Genomic DNA, 20946 nt, shown 5'->3' with positions numbered 1-20946 from the left:
TGCATGGGCTGGAGCTCACCCGCGGTCCGGTTTGCCATTGCCAGCCCTGGGCAGAGCCTCTGAGCTGGCACTGCATGCACCATGCATGGCACAGAGAGCTCCTGCCTCCCGTGGGTTGTGTGCTACCTGAAAGCTAAGTTATATATATAATAACAAAACAAAAAATAATCAGCCAAAACCCAAAACCCACCAGCAGAAAGAAAAAAAGCACTCCAAAAACCCCCAAAGTAATTGCAGGACTGTACCTTTCCTGTACTTAGTTGCTGTGTGCCCAGCTGGAACAATTCTGACTTTAGGAAAATCTGGAAGAGCTAAAATGCAGCTGCAACATGCATGTGTCCAGCGGTGATGGTAAATGTGTTCCCTGTTCCTCCCAGGCTCAGAGGTGTCTGTCAGGGAAGAGTCGGACACGGATCCCAACCAGAGTGATGAAGCAGAAGCTGAAGCTTCCCCAACAAAATCTCCGACAACTCCTAAGTCCATCAAGTGCAAAAATTCATCAGGTAACAAGTGAGCCAAGACTTGTCCTGCTCAGGGGTCACCCAGGGCTACCTGCTGCCCTTGAACCTGGCCGTGCAGAGCTGCTAAAGGTGCAGGTGTAAAACTGAAGCAGACATGAGAAGGAGCAGGACTTTACCCTCTATTTTGCTGCAAGGGGGCAGAGAAATGCAGAACCCTCTGCCTGTGCCACAGAACTGGTCTGCACATCTTACGGGGTCCTCTCACCCCTTTCCTCCCCACTCGGGACTGATCTGACAAGTTAGGAGCGAGTTATGCTGCTTGAGATGTGAGCCTGGGCTGCATCAAGCATCAGTTTATCTGCTTGAGTCTCCCCTGTAGCTATTTTAACACCACCTATAGCACTCTGTTGGCTTAATTCCTGCTAGAGCTGTGCTGGATGAATTCTTGTGGCGTCACCGGTGGCATCCAAAGCTGCCCATCTCCTTTGCCCCAGCTGCGGCCAGGCAGAAACCAGCTCTCCATGAGGAGCAGCCCCGTGTTGGCCATCTGCACCCGCCACCTCCACGAGCCCTGTTTCCATCTTGCCCCCACACAGGGGGCTGCCTGTGTGCCGGGGGGGTGGCGTGTGGGGCCAGGGCTGCGGGAGGGGAGCCGGCTGGCACTGCGGTGGCAGCCGGAGTGGTGTTGGCTTTCTTCTCTGCCCCAGATTTCTCCTTGTTTTCTTACAACAACGGCGTGGTCATGACGTCCTGCCGGGAGCTCGACAGCACCCGCAGTGCCCTGTCTGCTGCCTCCGCGTTCGCCATCGCCACGGCAGGGGCCAACGAGGGGACCCCCACCAAGGAGAAGTACCGCAGGATGTCCCTCGCCAGTGCAGGTACCCTGCCCCAGGGCTGCTGAGAAAGCAGGGATGCATTTTTGGGGTACCTGTTTCTACCCTACTCATCTGGGTTTCCCTCCCTGCCTGGGAGGCAGCCCCTACTAGGGGAGCCCAGAGCACCCACAGTCCAGCACCCGTGGCCCCAGGCATCCTGCTGCCTTATAACACGGAGCCTCCCCAGCACTTGCATTTAAGTGACAGCTTAGGGATGCTTGAGAAGTGGGGCTGCTCCTTCTGCAGTCCTGACAGCAGCCCTAAGCTATTCCCGATGGAGCTGGAGCTGTGCTAAGGGGTTGCTGGCAGTTTCAGGCTTTCCAACAGACCAGCGGAATGGGGACAAGGAGTTCGTGATCCGGAGAGCTGCCACCAACCGTGTCCTCAATGTGCTGCGGCACTGGGTCTCCAAACACTCGCAGGTGGGCAGTGGGGGGGCTGAGCAGGGACTTGGCACCGTGGGGACCCTCCCTCCCCGCCGGCGCGAATTTGGTTGTGTGCTGAGTGGCTCAGCCAGGCTCCAGCTGGAATGACAATTTGGCACTTCTTTTTTAATTAAGCAAATGAGTGGACTTGGGGAGGGGATGAAACTGGGAAGCAGGGGAGCTGGGAGCCCTGGGTGCAGAGCCAGGGACGAGGCATTGGGCTGCAGTGTTTGCATATGTGGTGGGCAAAGGAATGGAGCCGGGATCCACAGTCACCCCCAGGCTGGGCTAAGTGGAAGTGGAGTACTTGGGTTTGGTTTCTGTTAGGGGGTTTCAGGCTGGGGTCAGGGTTAGGACACTCTGTGGTTTCCCTTGCTGTCCCTGTCCTTCTCTGCTGTGGGTTGCTGGGGACACTGGGAGCAGTGCTATACTGTTTGTCACTGGAAAGCCCCCATGCCTCTCCCAGGCCAGGTATAGAATGAGCCCGGTGCTTTCCTGGCCAGTTCCCATTTGCCGGGCACTGCAGACTGGGATTTTGTAGGGAAGAGCCATCCTCTGCCCTTGGCCAAGCAGCCGCCCACGCTGGCACCGTGGGGCCGTCGGTCTTGGCCGGGTTTAAACGGGCAGGGAGCGGAGCTGCTGGGTATTGCGGTTCCTCATGTTATAGTGCATTAACACTGTGGCTGTGCCGGCTGTGGCAGGACTTTGAAACCAACGAGGAGCTGAAGTTCAGGGTGATCAGCTTTCTGGAGGAGGTTATTCACGATCCCGAGCTCCTGACCCAGGAGAGGAAAGCAGCTGCCAACATCATAAGGTGAAGAGCAGTGGGCGGGAGGTTGCTTTTCCTGGATGCCGTGCCGGGTGCTGGGTGACTGCATCCCGCTGTCGCTGGGGACAGGAGGGCACAAGGGCTGCAGGAGGGGCTGTGCCTGCAGTCAGGGCCTGGGCTCAGCAGGTGCCGAGGAGGAGGATGGGCAGTGCTGGCCGTATCCGTCTCCCCAGCACATCGGGAGCTGAGTGGGGGCCATGGGCGAGGTGTGACCCCCCAGCCTTGTGCAGGCACGTGTGCAGGCATGGCTGAGGTGCAGTGGTGAACCCAGCGAGCACGTGGCCCTGCCCGCTGTTGGGCAGTGGGACAGCACCGCGGCTGCCCCTCCCAGGGGCTCTGGGCTCCTCGGGGCAGCGGGGAGGCTCTGGCCACCCAGGAGCGTGTCCACCCCATGCTGGGGCTGAGGAAGTCGTGTCTTGTGGCAGGAGTGATGCATGCAGGGCCAGCTGTGGCCTTGGTTAAGGGGTTTTTTTCTCTTTAAAATGGGAAATGGGACTTAGAAACATTCTTGTGCATGCTGAGTGTGAAAAACTGTGAAAAACCATGAAGTCATGAGCTGCAGCCCCGTTGGGGTTGTGCGGCTCTGATGCTATCCCAGCCAGAGTAACACTGTCTTTTAATGCCTTCACAGGACCTTGACGCAGGAAGATCCAGGAGACAATCAGATAACCCTGGAGGAGGTCGTACAGATGGTAAATACCCTTTCCCTTTGTCACTCCGCCTGGTAGCTCGGTGTGGTGGGAGGGGGACAGGTAAGGATCCCTGTGCGCTAGTGCACCCAGCTCTCCAAGCCTGCTGTCTGAGCCCATGGCTACAAAGAAGGGAAAGGTTTTCTGGGGACAGGGACAGCTGTGAGCACAGCTGGATCTGTTACAGGCAAAGGCAGCAATGATCCAGCCCACTGGCCGTGTTAGTGCTCCTGCACCGTTGGCAGGATGGCTGGAGTGCGCAGAGGGATGTGCCTGCCCGCTGCTGCCAGTGCCCGCCCAAGGGACACAGGAGAACCCTGTGGGTTTCCAGTCATCTGTGTCCCCAGACCTGTGCTAGTGCTGCCACATACTGGTTCCAAGTGACGGGTGCTGGCTCTGCTGGCGTCGGTGCTGCTCCCCCGGGAGCAGAGACCTGGGAACATGCAATGGATTTAAAAACATCAGAGTGGCTGCAATGCATTTGCTGCTTTCCTGCATTTAAAAAAAAAAAAAAACACACCAAAATCTGCTCCCAGAAAAACCCAAGAGCCACTTTAAATTGGCCGGGTGCACCTGAAACAACAGTGGCTCTGTCCCTGGGTCTGCCGGCTGGCTTCTGGAGTGGCTCATCCCTCTTGGGTTGTTTTTTAAGCTTTTGCCTGTAACCATGGGCACTGGAAACTTCCTCTGAAGACAAAATGAAACCAGAGGGTTTCAATCTGCCCCTCAATCTGAGCAGCTGCACAGCAGCGACCTGTGGTTGAAGGCATGGTGGGGACACAAGGGTGCCCTGGTTTTTGGGGTGGCCGTTGGGGTGAGGGGGGTTGTGGGTTCCCCGACCCCCTCTCTGTGCGCTGGGTGTGTGCATCGTGCCACGTGCTGAGCCCTCGCTGGCTGCTCCAGGGTGCCAGAGCCCTCCTGCACTGTGCAGGGTGCTGCTGAGTGCCACCGGTGCCGCTTGCCCACCCAGTGTTTGCTGTCAGCAGCACCCCGCGCTCTGGCAGGGTCTGTCCTGCAGCCTGCACCCCCCGGTGTGCACCCACCTCCCTGCAGCCTCTCCATGGGCCGCTGAGCCCCCACAGGGGAAGTCCAGTGGGGGTTTGCTCCCTGGGAGCCACTTTCACAACCCCTTTCCTGCAGCCAGGAGGGGATTTTCCAGTGAGCTGTTAACTCGTGCTCGCCGGGCTGGCTCCCATGGGTGCCTGGAGCCACTCTGCTTTTCCCAGACCCCTCCTTGCAGAGGGTGCTGGAGGGAGGCGATGCCTCTCCTCAGGGAGAAGCAGCACCCCGGAGCAGCGTGCTTAGCTGGTCCATGGCATTGCCCCCAGGTCCTGCACCCCAGCCACCCAGCAGCGTGGTCCCTTGGCACCACTGTCCCTGTGCACCACTAGCTCTGGCCAGGGGACACTGCAATGTGGCAGCTGGTGGTTCAGTGCAACAGCCCTGAGCAAAATGGCCCTGCCTGTGCTCTTTGCCTGCAGGCAGTGCTGGGGAGGGCAGCCAGGAGGAGGGTCTGGGCTGCCTGTGAGAGTAACTGGCTGGACTGGAGGCAGCGCAGAGCACGTGCACACACCCTGTGCCTGCTGCCCCGCATACTCTGCGCTTTGCACCTCCGCCCTCGCAGCTCCATCCCCAGAGCCACCCACTGGTCCCCGTCTCTGTCCCTGCACGATGCCAGCCCAGCCCCTCTTTCCTCTGCCCCCACTGTGCTGGGAGCTGCTACATGGAGCTGCTACAACCCCTTTCCTGGGACCCAGACAGGAGAGATGCTGCTGCTTGTTTCCAGGAGAAGGGATGCTGTGGCACATTTTTAGATACTTCCCTGCTGGGAGAACCGTGAGTTTGGGCTGTGTTTGTGTCAAAGCACCCCAAAGCCCATGCATGCTCTGTGCAGGTCTGGGGCTGAAGGCACTCACTGTCAGCCCAGGTGGCTCCAAGCACAGAGAACCCCAAGTCCCCCCATGCCTGCAAGTGCCGCTTGGCCAGAGCCAGGCATCAGGGACAGAGGATGCTCCTGTTCTCCTGCTTTTCTGGACATCCCTTGGGACAGCCATCCCAAGCAGCAGCAGGGTCTGAGAGCTGCCAGCCCCATGGGTGCTGGTGGAGCGGTGCTGGTGAGGCTGACCGAGCTGCTGGGCAGAGGCACAAGGCAGCAGCTCTGCAGCACTGCTCTAGCTGGGATCCCCTGGCGCTTTATTAATTAAACAGATGTAGAGCAAAAAGGCAGCGGTTACAGAAGTTGGTGTGCAGGGATCCGTTTTGTAGCTGACACCTAATTACTTAAATAGAGAAGATTAGTTAATTTTGTGTCTGTACATATGCATGGATGATAACGTAATTAAAACCGCTGGGTTTGCAGGGCTGTGTGAAGCCAGCACTTCTCAGCACTGGCAAGATGCGGTGCCTCTGGGCCATCGGACCAGCACAGCACCACACATGCCACCTCTCCTGGGGAAAAGCCTTTGGCATGGGAGCCTGACTTTGGCTTTGATTCTCTGTGCATGAAATGTAGAAGTTCTTACTGTGCTCTTAAGCAACGAGTCCTCATCACTGCCTTTGTCACTCAGGCTGAGGGAGTCAAAGCAGAACCTTTTGAAAACCACTCAGCCCTGGAAATAGCAGAACAGCTGACACTGCTGGATCACCTGGTCTTCAAGAAGATCCCGTATGAGTGAGTGATCCTCATGAGCGAGGAAGGGCTGCTCTGATCGCCCAGGGCTCTGCAGCTACTTGCTGCCCCACAGGCAGCCTGACCTGGGCTAAACCCAGAGGGTGCAAAGTCTTCCCAGCCGACCCCGCTTTCCAAGTAGCTCAGGCTGGGCTCAAGCCCAAATGTGAGGCCTGATCCTGTGGCTTATCTGCTGGCATCCCGGAGGTGCCTGGCTGGGGGAGAGCCTCCCATGTCCGTCGTGCTTTCAAGTGCATCCATGCAGTCCCTTTCTGGCAGCGTGCGGGGCAAAGGCCCTGGCATCTCCATCCCGTGCGGGTGCCGTGGAGCTTGCAGGGCTTGGGTGTCCCAGAAAAATGGGAAATAAATGTTGACTTGAACGCTGTCATTTGCAGAGAGTTCTTTGGGCAAGGTTGGATGAAGCTTGAGAAGAACGAAAGGACTCCTTACATCATGAAGAACACAAAACACTTTAATGATGTAAGTGCAGCCACAGTGGGGGCTGGGGAGACAGGCAATGATGAGGCAGTGCAGCCAACCTGCTCCCAGCATCAGCCAGGGACTGGGATGTATGAGGTTTATCTGCTCCCACCCATGCTCCATGGGTGTTACATGCCTTTGGGACCCCTTGCAGGTGGAGCATCTGCTGGTGCAATTGCTCCCTCTGGGGCTCCTGCAGTGAAGGGAAATCTTAAAACATGCTGCCAGGCTGGAGGGCACATAGCTGTTGTCCAAAGTTGTCCTAACGCTTGGGCTGGGCCTGGTGTCTCCCCAAAGGTCAGTAACTTGATAGCGTCGGAGATCCTCCGGAACGAGGAGATCAACGCGCGGGTGAGTGCCATCGAGAAGTGGGTGGCGGTGGCGGACATCTGCAGGTGCCTGCACAACTACAACGCGGTGCTGGAGATCACCTCCTCCCTCAACCGCAGTGCCATCTTCCGCCTAAAGAAAACCTGGCTCAAGGTCTCCAAGCAGGTATGGGCACGGGGCTGACCCCCTTCGGGGGAGGCAGCAGGGGTCTGATGCACCGGGTGTGACGGTGTTGGCATGACATAAGACACATGCATTGAAAAAACAGTTAGAAAATGGAGTAAGGGGTTTGTAGGTCTTCCCCAGGAGGGAGGTGGTGTGCAAGTTGCTCAGACCCTGCGTTGCTGTCAGGTTCATTCATCCTGCAGGTCAGATGTGCAGTTAAAGCAACTTTTTCTAAAGAGTCATTGTAGCTGTATACGCACGTACAGATGCTTCTTTAAACTGATTTTCTGGGCTTCTCAGACCAATTATGGATGAGCAAAATGAATCCTTGTGTTGAGTTACTTGGTACAGAAATAGCTTTTACCTGCATGGTGCAGAGCCTGATGGAGGCCAGGGGCTGCCAAGCCAGAATTGCTGTGTGGGCTCCTCTGAATCTGGAGCACCATCTTTTTTCCTGCAAAGTGATAAACCCATAAATTAAAACAGGCAGTGATGAAGGCAGAAGTGGGAGGCAGGGGAAGGAAGCAAGTGCATAGCCTGTCTTTATTACGTGTTGGAGGAACTTTGTTTTCAAGCGCTTGCTCAGCTCCTCTGGATGTCACCAGGAGCTGGGTGTAAGGGCCAGGGCAGAATTTGTACCTGCAAGGGGACTGAGCAGCTGGATGGGGGTGATGTGCCCTGGCGGCTTCACACACCCCTGCTGCAGGGATGGGGGTTTCTTCCAGGGCTTTCTTCAAGTGACACTTTGGGTTTCTTGCAGACAAAGGCTCTGATTGATAAGCTGCAAAAGCTGGTGTCATCGGAGGGCAGGTTCAAGAACTTGCGGGAGGCACTGAAAAAGTGAGTGAACAATGATTCTCCTCTGGCAGCTGCTGCTGCGAGGGGGCTGCTGACAGCCAGGCCAGGGCCCCCCCATGCTGGGTGACCCAGAGCCCACCCTGGCTCCCACCCTGCAGGCTAGGGTTCTGCTCACAAGACCATTTCAGAGCCTGCACGAAAGCAGTTCTTGTTTAGCAGGCACAGGAGGGTGCTTGCAAAGTGATCCCAAGTAACAAGCCGCTCTTCCAAGGAGCAGTAAGGAAAGATGTGAATAAAAGGGATTGCAAAGGGGCAAATCATTGCCAGACACCAGAAAACTTTTTTTCCTCCCTTCCTCTTACAGACTCATAGTTTAAACCCCCAAAATGTACCATATTTAGCTACGGTTTCCCACCAGCCAGTGCATGTCATTCCAGCTAGTGTGGACCTTGTTGGCAGCACACCGGGGGGAGTCCCGAGTCGGAGCTTTGCACAGCAGAGAGCTGGCGGTGCTGCAATAGCAGCCAGCCCCGCACCAGACCAGGGACAGCGTTGGGCTTCTCTGCCGGCACTCACGCTCCCCAAATCATCGTTACTTGGTGTTCACTTGGTCCCACAAATTGAGGAGCCCAGTGATGCATGTGGGTGGGGAGCGGGGTGCTGAGCTGCCCTGGAGCTGGTGCATCCCCATGGGCTTGTGCATCCCCGTGTGCATGGCAGACACCCGTGGGCTGTGTCCCATCAGCAGCACCCAGCGATCCTCCTTGGGGACTGGGCTGGGGTACAGGGTGAAGGTGGGGGGCAAGCCCAGTGCCTGCACTGCCCTCGGCTTTTGGCTGGGGTTTCACTGACTACAGGGGCAGCTTCGAAAGGTCTTCCCAGCCTTCTGCCCCCACTCACCTCCTGCAGTCCCTGGCTTTGTGCAGGGCATGGCTGCAGCTGGTGCTTGCCCTGCCCACAGGGACAGGGGCTGCAGGATGAGACCCAGGAGACCAGCGGCCTTCCTGGGGAGACGCTTCATCCTAGGGTTTATGTATATTAGAGAGAATCCTTCCAATTCTGCTAATTGTGGAGTCCCACTCACCCCCCTCTCCAAAGCCCCCAAGCAAGGTATTTTTCTTTCTTACTTGTTTCTGGTTTGCTTCCGAAGTTGTGACCCTCCCTGCGTCCCCTACCTGGGAATGTACCTGACCGACCTGGCGTTCATTGAGGAGGGGACCCCAAACTACACCGAGGATGGCCTGGTGAACTTCTCCAAAATGAGGATGGTGAGTCTCCCAGCCCTGCTGCGGTGGGCGTGCAGGGGCTGGGCTGTGGCAATGTGGCTCAGTGCTGTGGTTCTGGCCAGGTCTGTGCTTGTCCTGCACAGTTCCCCATAGCTAGCTGTCATCTGCACAGCACCTGGCAGCCACATGTGTCCCCCTGCACGCGTGCATGCAGCAGGGTTGTCCCTGGTGAGGGATGTGCCTGGAAGAAGCAAAAAGGCCCTTTGCATCATGCTGCGGCTGAAAGAACTGAGTGCGCTCCACCTCCCAGGTGTTGGGACGTGGTGCTGGTGGTGCTGGCTGTGCTGTAAACAGCTGCTGTGTTTTATCTCTGGACAGATCTCACACATCATAAGAGAGATCCGCCAGTTCCAGCAAACCTCCTACAAGATTGAGCACCAGCCTAAGGTACAACCTTGTCCCGAGAGCCACACACTCCCTCTCCTCCTCATCTCCTTCTCGAATCACAGCGTCTAAGCCTTCAGTTTCTCCTTTGGGGAAGATATGATGCTTCTGTAAGAAATTTAAGAGGGAAAATGCTAGCAGAACCAGTGCAGGTGTGGAGGCTTGTGTCAAGCAAGGCATAACGGAGTGGGACAGGCACAGGAGACATGTAGCAACCTCCCAGCTCCTCTTGGCACGTGTGCGCTGCCAAGCAAACCATGAAGAGCTCACCGCCTGCACAGTATTGCTGGCAGAGCGAAAGGACACAGCTTCCTGCTGTCTGAGCCCTGGTCAGAACAAGCCAATGCTGTCCCTGCCTGTCCCTAGCTTTGCTGCCATTTCTTCCCAGCAGACAGGACTGCCCTTTCACTCTGGGTCTTTCTGCAAGCCACTGTGATCATGGGCACAAGGGTCATCAGGCTGGCACAGCCTGGCCGAGTTGGGGCTAGAGCGTGGCTATGGTCAGGCAGTGCGGCAGGGGAGCAGCCTGGAAGGGTTCCTGGGGAGCGAGTGGGCGCTGGGAACAGAGCCGTCCTCTGCTGTGAGCAGCTTTCAGGCTGAGGCAGAGACCTGTGTGCTGCAAGAGCACGGGCATGGGTCTTGCTGCAGAGGTCTCCATCCCTGCGGGAGAGCAGCTCCAGGTCCTGAGTTCAGGCAGAGCTCACGTTTTACCTGGGAGCAAGATGAGTAGCTGTACCTTTTCCCATCCGTGGGGCCCTTCCATGGGAATGAGCAACAAGTGGTGGCTTCTGGGACCACTGCCCTTGCATCCTGCACTCCCTTGCCCTTTGCTGCCCGTTTGCTGCAGCAGGAGTGTGGCTGGTACCTCTGTGCCAGGAGCAGTCCTGTGCCTTGCTCGAGGCTGTCAGCAGCAGTGCAGGGGATGGAGGATGGCTGCAGCAGCTGCAGCAAGCTCCCCCATGTCTCCCCCAGGATGCTGCAGCAGAGGCATTGCTGTAGACAGCAGCTACACCCAGATGTGACAGCTGTCGGGTAGGGCGGGCAGTGTGGCGCATGGCCAGAGTGCTCCTGGGGCTCCTCTGGGTGTTTATGAAATGCATGCACTGCTCCTTGCCTGCACAGCTGGGACATGCCACAGAGGCTGCCCCTCCCTCCGTGGCCCCTCGCCCTGCAGCATGCTTTGCTTGGAGCAGAGCCAGACTTTGCATCCCCCTTGCCCCCCCACTCTATGTGCAGCTGAGTTATCCTGGCACTGGCAGAGCCTGCCCTGGAGATGTTGAGAAATAGCTACTTTGGGGCAACACCCCCATCCCCAGGCTGGGGGTGCAGGCTGGGAGCAGAGCATGTCCCACCACCCCCGCAGCCTGGTGCTGGGTGGCCAGTGCCTCGTGGTGGCCCCCACACATGTGGTGAGATGAAAGGTCTCAGCCACCCTCTCACTTCCTCTGCCACAGCACTGCAGAGCCGCCCAGGAGCTGGGCTGGTTGCTGTGAGGGTTTCTACTGTCTCCAGCAACTGCTGTTCTCCAGAAACAGCAACCCTTCCGAAACAGTGCTGCTGCCACACAGGCATCTGCCAAACCTTCCCAGTGCCCGGGATACTGTGTTACTGGTGATAAGGCTGGGCCAAACCACTTTCCGATGGTGCCAGTTTCTGTGTGCGGTGGCCAGAGCAGCCCAAGTCCCTCTGGACCACAACCCCTGGCCGGGCTGGCAGAGGCTGAGGAGCTGCAGGCTCTGATTTTATCCTCTGCAGCACCAGGCAGCCCCAGCCCTGCCCTCTGCACCATCAGTACCTGTCCAGGGCTGGGCTGACATCACAGCCTTTCACAGCCAGGGACCCCAGGTAACCCCTGCCTCCTCCTGGCTCCTCCTGCTCAGAAGATCAGCATCTGTGAAGGCAGCCCACTGCCCCGAGACACCCTGCTGGAAACACTGCACCAAGTCCAGCGGGCAAGGATAGTGCAGGTGGTGCTGTGCGTGGCCGCATATTGCCCTGCCTCCCTGCAGAGCTGGGGTACAGCTGTACACAAGCTCCCAGATCCTCTTGTGGGTGATGGGATGAAGCCCCATCTGCACTGCTGGTGCTTCCCAGGCGAGGGAAGCGGGCCAGCTCTGAACCCCCAGTGCAGCACCTTGCCTGGGCATGGGCTGTGCCCCGTTTTGGTATCAGCTGTGCATGCCATGCTGCTAACAAGGCCAAAAAGTAATTTGGGAAAAATCTGCCAGGAACTGCAAGCAGATTTTCTGTTAACACTGGAGCAGATGTCCTGCCCCATCAGCAGCATTTCTGCAGCAAGAACATCGTTCTCCATTCACATGGCACCTTATTTATCGGGATTTTCTGTTCTCACAAGCCGGTAACGGTTTGGCTCTCATTTTCCCAGGTGACACAGTACCTGCTGGACCAGTCATTTGTGATGGACGAAGAAACCCTTTATGAAGCTTCTCTGCGAATAGAGCCCAAACTGCCTTCTTGAGCCCGGAGCAGTGGCCAGTGGCTGCTCGTGTACACTCGCTATACCATACTGTATATATCTGTTTGTTTCTGTTGGACGCTCTGGAGTGACTTCCATGTATGTGCTTCTCCAAGCAAACAGCCCCCCTCGTCCTTAGGCCGCAGTAGACCTCGCGTAGGATTTCCCGCATCGTTTAAGGTTTCACGCATCGACACCTTGCTGGAGTCCTGGTTTCTTTTTGATGATGTTATTTTTGTCATTTGTTCTTCTTGAGGGGGCTGGCGGTCGGGCAGGGGAACCCCTGTGTTCCCACGGGGCTCTCGGGCAGCGCAGGGCGGCTCTTGCTCAGGCCGTTTCGGCAGTGACATCCCTGGGCAAACTCTGTAAGGCAGGGGAAGAGAACACATTAAAGTTTATCCCTCCACGTGAAGCTGCCCTCTCTCTCTGTGCCACCCCCCTGTGCTGGCCGGGCACTGGGGGGGCCTCTCGGATGCTGCCCCGGGTCCCTCCTAAGTTGGGAAGATGGAAACATCCCTTCGACTCTCCTTGCTGCATACGGCTCATGACAAGCTTCTGTTGATATGCTATAGATCCGTATACCTTGTGACCACTATGAGTAACATGATGTAGAATTAGAAGAAGATGACCGAGTGTTTTTATTACATATACTGTAATCCTGTCTAACCACCTTCTAGCAGGAATATAGTAATGTAGTGCTTATTCTGTGAATATTACCATGTATTTTTTACATTGTACAGTATATAAACACAGTTTAACTTTACAGTGGCAGGCATGCTCCACTCTGACAACCAGAACACTTTTGCTGTAAGCAATACCTCGTGGTATGAGAATTCTCTTTCAAGCCCTAAAACTATTTCAACTTACAGCTTGTTTGGAAAAAAAAAATTTCCATTTTTTTGTAAAAATATATGTTTCCTGATTACCTCTTGCTAATAAATCTATTCTATCTCAGGGTGAACCGGGACTTGTGATGTTTTTATCGGCGGGTTAACGCCGGAGCCGCAGACACCGCCCCCTTTGCTGGGCGCTGGGATGTCCCGCCCCCTGCCCCGCCCCCTGCCCCGCCCCTCCCGCAGAGGCTCGGCTCGGCTCGGCCCGGCCCGGCCCGGCCCGGTCCGGCTCGAAGATGGCCTGGGCCGTGCTGCTGGCTGCGGCCGCACTGCTGGCCCCCGCTGCCGCCGGGGAGCCCACGGCCGAAGGTAACGGGGCACCGGGAGGGGAGGGCACGGCTCGGCTCGGCGCCCCGGGCGCTCTCCGGGCCGGGGCCCGCGGGTAGGCCGGCAGGGCGGCGGCGGGGGAGCCGAGCCGAGCCGGGGCAGCCGCTGACGCCTCCCCGCTCTCTCCCGCAGAGGAGCTGCTGTTCAAGGCCTGGATGCTGCAGGTAACGCTCCGGGGCGCCTGCTCTGCGGGCCGGGGCTCGGGGCCCGGGGCTTGGGGTGGGCCGGGCCCCCGCGGGAGCGGCGGCACCTCGGGGCGCGGCTGACGGGCTCTGCCCCCCCAGAACCCCCGGCGGTACGGCCCGGGCGAGTACCCCCGCAGGCTGCGCATCTTCCTGGGCAACAAGAGGCAGATCGACGAGCACAACGCCGGCAACCACAGCTTCCAGAGTAGGAGCCGTTTCCCAGCCCCCGGCCCGCTCTGGCTGGGAACGCCGGGCCTTACTAAGCCAAACGTGTTCCCCTTTCCTCCTCCTTCCAGTGGGCCTCAACCAGTTCTCAGATCTGACCTTCGCAGAATTTAAAAAGTTGTACCTGTGGAGAGAGCCCCAGGTAAATCACGGGAGCGGGTGATGGGCGGGCAGGAGGGGGCCTGGCAGCCCCCAGCCGCGAGGGGCTCTGCCCCTGTGTGTGGGTCGGCACCCCCTCGCTGCGCTGCCTGCCATCAGTGTGGTGTCCTGCTCGGCCGGAGCCTGGGTAAGGGCGAGGTGAACCCCCCATCCCCTGCCCTCTCGGCTGTCAGCTGCCTCCTGACCCCAGCTCCAGCCGAGTTGTCACTTCTGCTTTCAGCTTTCCAGGTTGCTGTGTATTCTTATGGGTAGATCTAAGGCCCAATCCTGGCTCTTTGGGGAGACAGCAGCTCCCTGAGCAGCCTGGGCACCGCTGCCGGGGGTGCGGGTGGCCGTGCCCTTCCAGGGCTGGCCCCGGTCTCTGCAGGTGCAGTGGCTGCATGGGGCGGCCAGGGCTGCACGTGCAGCGTGGCAGTCACCGCTCCCCCCGCCACAGCCCTCCTGCCTCGCTTGCAGAACTGCTCAGCCACAAAGGGGAATTTCCTGCGCAGCTCTGGGCCATATCCTGACTCCATCGACTGGAGGAAGAAGGGAAATTTTGTGACACCTGTGAAAAACCAGGTGAGGAGTGTGTGTCATCGGTCATGCACCAAGAATGGGCTGGGAGAGGGCCTCTCCACAGCGGGCAGGGCTCTGTGCTGGAGGGTGTGTGCCTGCAGGGAAGGGGGCCCCCCTGGGAGCCCCTCTGTGGTCAGGGTGGGCTGGGACAGGGGGAGGCTGTGGGCCCCTGGGCAGGGGCTGAGCAGAAGGTGAAGCCTAGCTGCTGGCAGGGCGTGGAAGCGCTGTGCTCCTGACCTGCCCTTCAGCCCTGGCCCTGGCATTTTGGGGAGGCCGGTGACCCTGCAGCACGTTATGGAGCAGCTCCTCTCTGGTTCCTAATGCAGGGCCCCTGTGGGAGCTGCTGGACCTTTTCCACCACAGGATGTTTGGAGTCTGCTATTGCTATTGCAACAGGAAAGCTCCTCTATCTGGTAAGTGATTTTCTTTCCTGTGCACTGACAGCAAGTCCTGCCTCCAATTATCTGCCAGGGCTGCCAGCGGAGCCAGCCCACTCCTGTCCGGGACAGCCGCTGGCTGCTTGTTCCCAGTCTGGCTGCACATCGCTGCATGTGGCTGTAGCAGGCACCCCTGGCTCTGCAGACACCTTGCAGCTCTTCACAAGCCGATCAGAACTGCTGGGGAGGCATGGGGCGGCATGGCTGGGAGCTCTCTGTGCCTGAGGATGTGCCTGTCACCATCCCCTCTTGGGATCCAAGTGTCCTGCAGTCCCGGGCTTTGGCAGAGCCCTTTTTGGAGCAAGACAAAACCAGAGGGATGGGAGGCTGATGGGTCCGGCCGTGGTGAGCAGGCCCAGTTAGCTAGAGCTCTCTCTGGTGCTGCCACACAGCAGGAACTCCTCACTGCAAAACAGCTTGCTGCAAGCAGTTTTGAGACTGTTTATTTTTAAACTCCAAGAGGATTTACATTCTTGAAGTACTAGAAAGACAGTAGCCACTTATATGACATATTGGAATGCCTAATGATGGGGTGTGTTAAAAACAAACTTGACCTTTGAAAGAAATCTCAGCCAGCGCTCCCGTGGGTGGGATGGTGTCCCAGCAGGCATGAGGAGGAAAGTCTCTTGCAGACAGAGCTTGCTGGGCTGCCAGCTCCTAGTCTTCCTTGTCCCCCTCCTTGGGACATGGAGCTGTTCAGCCGGGTGATTCCCGCTCACAATGGGTGAGCAGCCAGCTGCATGGATAAAACCAACGCTGTTCAGTTGCCGGCTGCACAGGTTGCATTTTGTCTAACTTTTTCCAAATGAGGTGTTGAATATATACTGACTCAAAACGCTTTTGTTCCGTAGGCAGAACAACAGTTAGTTGATTGTGCCCAGGCTTTTAACAACCACGGCTGCAGTGGGTAAGTAAGATAAAGAATAGAAATGAGAGTATCTTATGTTCCATGACTGACAGCCTTTCTCAAGATCTGGATGTCTGGATCCTTCCAGGTCTAGGAATGGGGTTTGTTTTCCCGTGGCTGAGATGTGTCAGGGAAAAGAATTTGGGTTTGGTTTGCTCATTTTAATTTCACCCTCCCTAGATGTTAGAATGTAAACCTCTAGCATTTCTTAACTTCTGTTGTTCCTCTTGTTTATCAGTTTTTCTTCTGATACTTTGCTGTTACAGTGTCTTCTGATACTGCAGTCACGGGTGCTATGTAGCCAGGGTTTAACACGCTCAGGGAAAGCAGGAGGAGTTTTGTCTGTTGCTCTGCTCATGGGTCACATGCATCTCGTGGTGCTTTAAGGAACCCACAGAAACTTCTGCTTCCCCTTTGGTAAATTCCTACTGGTATTGCTAGAGAAGACAGAAAATAAAGCTTTCTGAAATCTTGTTTTCTGTAAGTTAAGCAGTCCCTGAGGAATGCTCAGAGAGCTGAGCAAAACCAGTCTTGGTGCTTTTTATTTTTCTTGTGACTCCTCTTTAGTCCTTTCCTTGTCAGCGCAGGCTGATCACACTCTCCTTTTCTTCTCTCTGTGAGATGTGCTCCCTGAAGGTGGCCAGGGAAAGAAGCAGCTGCTTGCTGGAGATGTGGGTCCCTTGTCCTCCATGTGCTGTGTAGCTGGAGACCCCAGCCAGGCTGGGCAGAGGCTAAGGAAAAATACCTTTCAGTGTGTGAGGCTGCAAAGCTGATCTAGCACAGTTGGTGCTGTGTGGGTGAGGTGGCCTCACACCTTTGGGGCCCCTGTGTTGGCATTTTCCCCCAGGGATCAGGCACCCCTGAGAATGAGGCCCTCCCATGCCTGTGTAGGACCGTGGCAAACAGCATGATGGGCCAGGCCTGAGTGCCAGGCAGGGAGATACTGCAGGGACAGACTGGAGTTCATGCCTTTAGAGGGTCTGGGATACACACTGTCCTTTCCTTTCCCCCTAGATTGTGGGAATGGTCTGCAGGACTGCGGGGGAATATTGATGGCTTTGCTCTGCAGAAGCCGCAGCATTACCATCCTAATTAATCTGCATTCCGGCTGTGTTGTCTTGCAGGGGCCTGCCAAGCCAAGCCTTTGAATACATATTGTATAACAAAGGGCTCATGGGGGAGGACACCTACCCATACCGGGCCAAGGTATTTCCAGCGCAGCTCAGATACACTTCTGCCATGGCAGAGCAGGCTCTAACACCAGTTCCTTTCTGTCTGCACAGAATGGCACCTGCAACTTCCAGCCAGAGAAGGCTATTGCATTTGTCAAGGATGTTATCAATATCACGCAGGTAAGGCCCTGAGGGCTGTCTTTCTGAATTTCCAGGGCTGTGCCAAGCCTGAATATCCCAAGGCGTGCTGGGCTCTGCAGTGCAAGTTGCAGCCTGCTTGCTCCTGGGAGAGGAGCAAGCTGCTGGCATGCACACAGCATACACACTGGTGACTCCTTTTCCTGAGGGTGGCAACAACGAAGTGCCGTAGCCAAAATACAGGCACAGGGTCTCTGCCTGCTTTCCACAGTGGGTGCACCTCCAAGCTGTAAGAAGGTCTGGGTTCTTGTCAATGCAAGCAGCACCTGTTTGTTTGTAAGCGGAAAGCCAGGGTTAGCCATCCCCACTGTGCTCTGACTGCTGGTCTGCTGATCCTGACTGGTCCCAGCATAATCAAGAGATCAATGACCCTGGAATCCTCCTCTTGCAGTATGACGAGGATGGCATGGTAGAAGCTGTGGGAAAGCACAATCCAGTGAGCTTTGCGTTTGAGGTGACAAGTAACTTCATGCACTACAGAAAAGGAGTCTACTCAAAGTGAGTATTTCTGAACTTGGGAGGTGAGGGTGAGGAGAAGGTGTAGGACCGGAATTGTTTGAATCCCCATTTCTTCTGCTGTACAGCAATGGATGCAGGGACACTGGACTGTTTTCTTGCATTTTCTTTTAAATAGAAAATAGAAAACATAAGTAAACTGAGCCTTGATAAATCGATTTCCCAGGGAGATGAGAACACAGCACAGGGAAGAGGGAACAGTGTGCTTTCAGACAATTTACTGCTAGGAACCAGTCCAACCTGAAGACCAGACTGTATTTGGAATGAAGGTCAGCAAGTCAAGTGAGCTTGAGAGATCCTTCTGCAGTCCTGCCGCAGAGCTGGGAGAAGCCTGTCCCAGGGCTGATACGCGTGTCTGAGCTGTGGGTGGTGGCAGGGTCAGCCCAGGTCTTGCAGCTGAACACATCTAGTTTACTTAGGGTAAGCCCTAACCAAAGTAAGTTTTCTACGAGGCTCTTCCAGTGCTAGACCTCAGAGGGGTGGTGGCAAGCTGTGTAGCTGCCTTCATGCTGTACCGTGCCTGAGGTGGTACGTTTGCAGGTTGTGTTATTTAAGGCGGGGGGTTCTGCATTGCTGTTCTCTGCAGCGCAGGCAGGTCCCCAAGCACCTTGTGTCAATCCCATCAGGTACTTACCTGCCACTCTGCAGCTGGACATGTAAGAAAAGCAGCAGAGATGGAAAAATTACGGTGAGACCTGAAATGACCTGGCAGAAGGTCTTGAGTGTTGTGTCAGCTCTACAGCCAAGGCAAAAAGCTACTTAAAAGGGTGATGATTATATTTTGGAAAGACTATGGAAGCTAACTGTGGCAGGATAGATTTCTGTTAGGCAAGAAATGGGGAAAATGTGTGTTTGGAGAGAACTAGAAAAATGTTTTAGAGTAATGAATCCTCAGTCACGTAGAACTGCAGGGAAAATTAAACTAAGAGTCTAAGCATGAGTGATGTGCCCCAGGGAGCTGCAAGGGAAAGAGTAGAGAGCACCGTGAATTCAGGTAGCTTTGCTGTTGCAATAAAGACAGAAATCTCAAAATTAATGGCCAGCAATGGGCAGGTTTAAGGTGTTAAAGCAGGCAGATGATCAAGATACTGTAGTAGGATTCCAGTTTCAGGAACACACCAAGTTATCCTGTAGATTTACAGTCTAAGGTAGATTTAAAGTCAGAGTTTATGGAATAATTGATGCTCCAGTGTTTTCAGCCTGTGGTCCCCAGACCAACTATTAACAGATTCAAGAAAAGTAAATCTGTTGTGGTGATTATTGATCTTAACCTGCAACTGGAAAATGTTTAAAAACAGGTGCTCAGGAGACGGGAGCTTGTACCTTGTGTTGCCTTGTTTTATATCACAGGCAGCAACTTTCCTCAAGTGCAATTTAAAAGCTGGAGATTCAGAGGAAATAGAAGGAAATGTGTATTTAGACTGAGGAACTCGCTGTTCCCTGTGTAGAATGCAGAACAGTGCCCCTGAACTTCAGGGCAGAACAAACCATTACTGGGATGCACTAAGAGCTTGTTTTCATTGGAAGAATTCCTTTGCTCATTGTTTTCATTGTGGCTTGTTCTTGTGTGACAATGTTGACATTAATTCTGAACAAAAGGCCAGACCAGGTACTCAGATCAAAGGTCCATGTAGCCTATCGAGAAAACAGAGCAATATCTCCTTTTCTTGGCTTTCCTCCATACTCCCCACAACTGGAAGTTCAGAGTAAGCATTAGTTCTTTTTGCAGTTGGAGTGCAATTGAGAATGCCAGCTAATCCATAATTATAGGCTGTTTTTTCATGCAACAAATCAGCATTATTTTTCCATTTCTTTTGCAGCCCAAAATGTGAGCACACTCCTGACAAGGTGAACCATGCTGTCCTTGCTGTGGGGTATGGAGAAGAAAATGGGACTCCTTACTGGATTGTGAAGAACTCCTGGGGCCCGATGTGGGGCATGGATGGGTAAGGAGTTCCCAGCACTACCGAACCCACCACAGTCTTCCTGTACCTTGTAAAAGGACAGTCATGTGCATGGGATTCTACAGCCCCTGGGTCACCCTTATGTGCTCAAACTGAAATTTGTGTTTTCAGCTGTTTCATACTCTGGGAGGAAGCACGGGAAATCATCCCAGCCTCAGCAGTGAAGGAGACATGGCTCTATGAACTAGTCCTGGGGTGACTGGTTAGAGCAGACTCAGATCAGTAGACCTGCCGTAGTAGCCAGGGTCTCGGCCAATGCATGGAGAGCCACCATACTGCTGTCAGGAGAGCACCGTGCCTCTTCTGTGGTTATGTGGCCAAAGAAGGGGTTGTGCCAGGTTGCGCTGGGAGTGAGTTTTCACTCCAGTTCCACAAATATCTCCAGCTGCAAGTGAAATCTTTGGGAGCTGCGTGCTAACTCTGCTTGTTTGTGATAAAAGGGGACAGGGATAGCATTGCCTGGCTAAGTACTGGCAGTAACAGCTCCATCACAGGTATTTGCTCCTGGTGTGAGGAAGGAGCTAGCATGTAATTAGAGCAGTTGCCTTGTATCACTGTCTGTTGTGTTGACTCTGCCAAAGGAGGGAATACTCACTCATATACATTTCTTTCTCTTCTTAGGTACTTTCTTATTGAACGTGGCAAGAATATGTGTGGTCTCGCTGCTTGTGCATCTTACCCAGTTCCTCAGGTGTAAGAGGAGAATGCAGGCTGGGGAAAGCAGGCATAGGAAAAGGAACAACAGATTGTATGCAAATTTCTGAGTGCTAAAATCGAGAAAGTGCGAACACGTAATACCTGTCTGCAGAAAGTTATGTTGCTGGTAGATTCCTCTGCTTGCATACAGCTTCTTGCAGCAGGAAGACCTGCACCTCCTTTCCCCAGCCAAAAGCAAGTGTGCTCCCACACTGAACGCCAGACTCTCACCTCCTTCTGGCATTATGTGCTTGCTTGCGGTGTGCCTTGCTCCCAGTGCCAGCTGGGGCCCCGCACCTCTGCTGGGGGGTGTCAGCAGTGGCGGAGGGATGGCAGCTGCTTAGGTGGTGGAAATGTCACGCAGCTACCAGATGCTGCCTCAACAAAGTCACCCCTTCCTTCATGTGGTAGTTTCCCAGTTGACAGATGTTCTTGAGATTTATTTTCTTTGAAGGCTATTTTTCATTTCTCTAGAGAAAGATGACTGCTGTGATTTGTATGTTTTATCTATTTTGATTAAATGTTTTTAGTATTTTTTGTATTAAAAAATCAGGGTATTTTAATGCAAACAGAGAAGAAACGGATTAATTTATTTTATGAATCAATGAAGAAAGCAAGATGCTTATTACCAATAGTTTATAAAGAGCTGAGGGTGAGAGAAGGCTGCGTGTCAGGAGGGAGGCCTTTTGTTGTGTGTTATTTCACGCTAAAATCTGCCACTGTTTGAATAAAGATGACTCGTCACCGGTGCGGTGTGCGCTCTCCGTGGCCCAGTGGGTTACCGGCGCGGTGACCGGTGGACGATGTGGCCGTGTCTGTGCGGCCTGGGGGGCGGCTGACGCG

The 20946-nt window shown here is 55.0% G+C and overlaps 2 protein-coding genes across 4 annotated transcripts in view; both read left to right on the top strand.

Moving 5' to 3' along the window:
* RASGRF1 (Ras protein specific guanine nucleotide releasing factor 1) overlaps nucleotides 1-12827 on the top strand; it is a 41885-nt gene extending 29058 nt beyond the window's left edge. For 2 of the 3 annotated variants that reach the window (XM_056347445.1, XM_056347443.1), the window contains exons 16-27: nucleotides 378-503; nucleotides 1169-1339; nucleotides 1646-1758; nucleotides 2463-2575; nucleotides 3222-3282; nucleotides 5847-5950; nucleotides 6343-6427; nucleotides 6725-6922; nucleotides 7683-7762; nucleotides 8871-8988; nucleotides 9325-9393; nucleotides 11777-12827. In XM_056347445.1, the coding sequence (XP_056203420.1) occupies nucleotides 378-503; nucleotides 1169-1339; nucleotides 1646-1758; nucleotides 2463-2575; nucleotides 3222-3282; nucleotides 5847-5950; nucleotides 6343-6427; nucleotides 6725-6922; nucleotides 7683-7762; nucleotides 8871-8988; nucleotides 9325-9393; nucleotides 11777-11869 (1331 nt within the window). In that variant the 3' untranslated portion in view covers nucleotides 11870-12827. The remainder of the gene's footprint in view (nucleotides 1-377; nucleotides 504-1168; nucleotides 1340-1645; nucleotides 1759-2462; nucleotides 2576-3221; nucleotides 3283-5846; nucleotides 5951-6342; nucleotides 6428-6724; nucleotides 6923-7682; nucleotides 7763-8870; nucleotides 8989-9324; nucleotides 9394-11776) is intronic. The other variant, XM_056347444.1, reaches the window with a different exon arrangement.
* A 103-nt stretch (nucleotides 12828-12930) lies between these two features.
* Nucleotides 12931-20852, top strand: CTSH (cathepsin H). The gene is made up of 12 exons (XM_056346172.1): nucleotides 12931-13068; nucleotides 13219-13250; nucleotides 13371-13476; nucleotides 13568-13638; nucleotides 14112-14216; nucleotides 14540-14626; nucleotides 15502-15557; nucleotides 16682-16763; nucleotides 16841-16909; nucleotides 17319-17425; nucleotides 19264-19389; nucleotides 20029-20852. Exons 1-12 carry the CDS (start codon nucleotides 12996-12998, stop codon nucleotides 20102-20104), a joined length of 990 nt encoding a protein of 329 aa, XP_056202147.1. The 5' UTR covers nucleotides 12931-12995; the 3' UTR covers nucleotides 20105-20852.
* Nucleotides 20853-20946: the final 94 nt, after the last annotated feature.

Source organism: Falco biarmicus, chromosome 7 (genome assembly GCF_023638135.1).
Source record: "Falco biarmicus isolate bFalBia1 chromosome 7, bFalBia1.pri, whole genome shotgun sequence".
Lineage (NCBI taxonomy): Eukaryota > Metazoa > Chordata > Aves > Falconiformes > Falconidae > Falco > Falco biarmicus.
The sequence above is the reverse complement of the archived record's forward strand: the minus strand, read 5'-3'. Positions and strand labels throughout refer to the sequence as shown.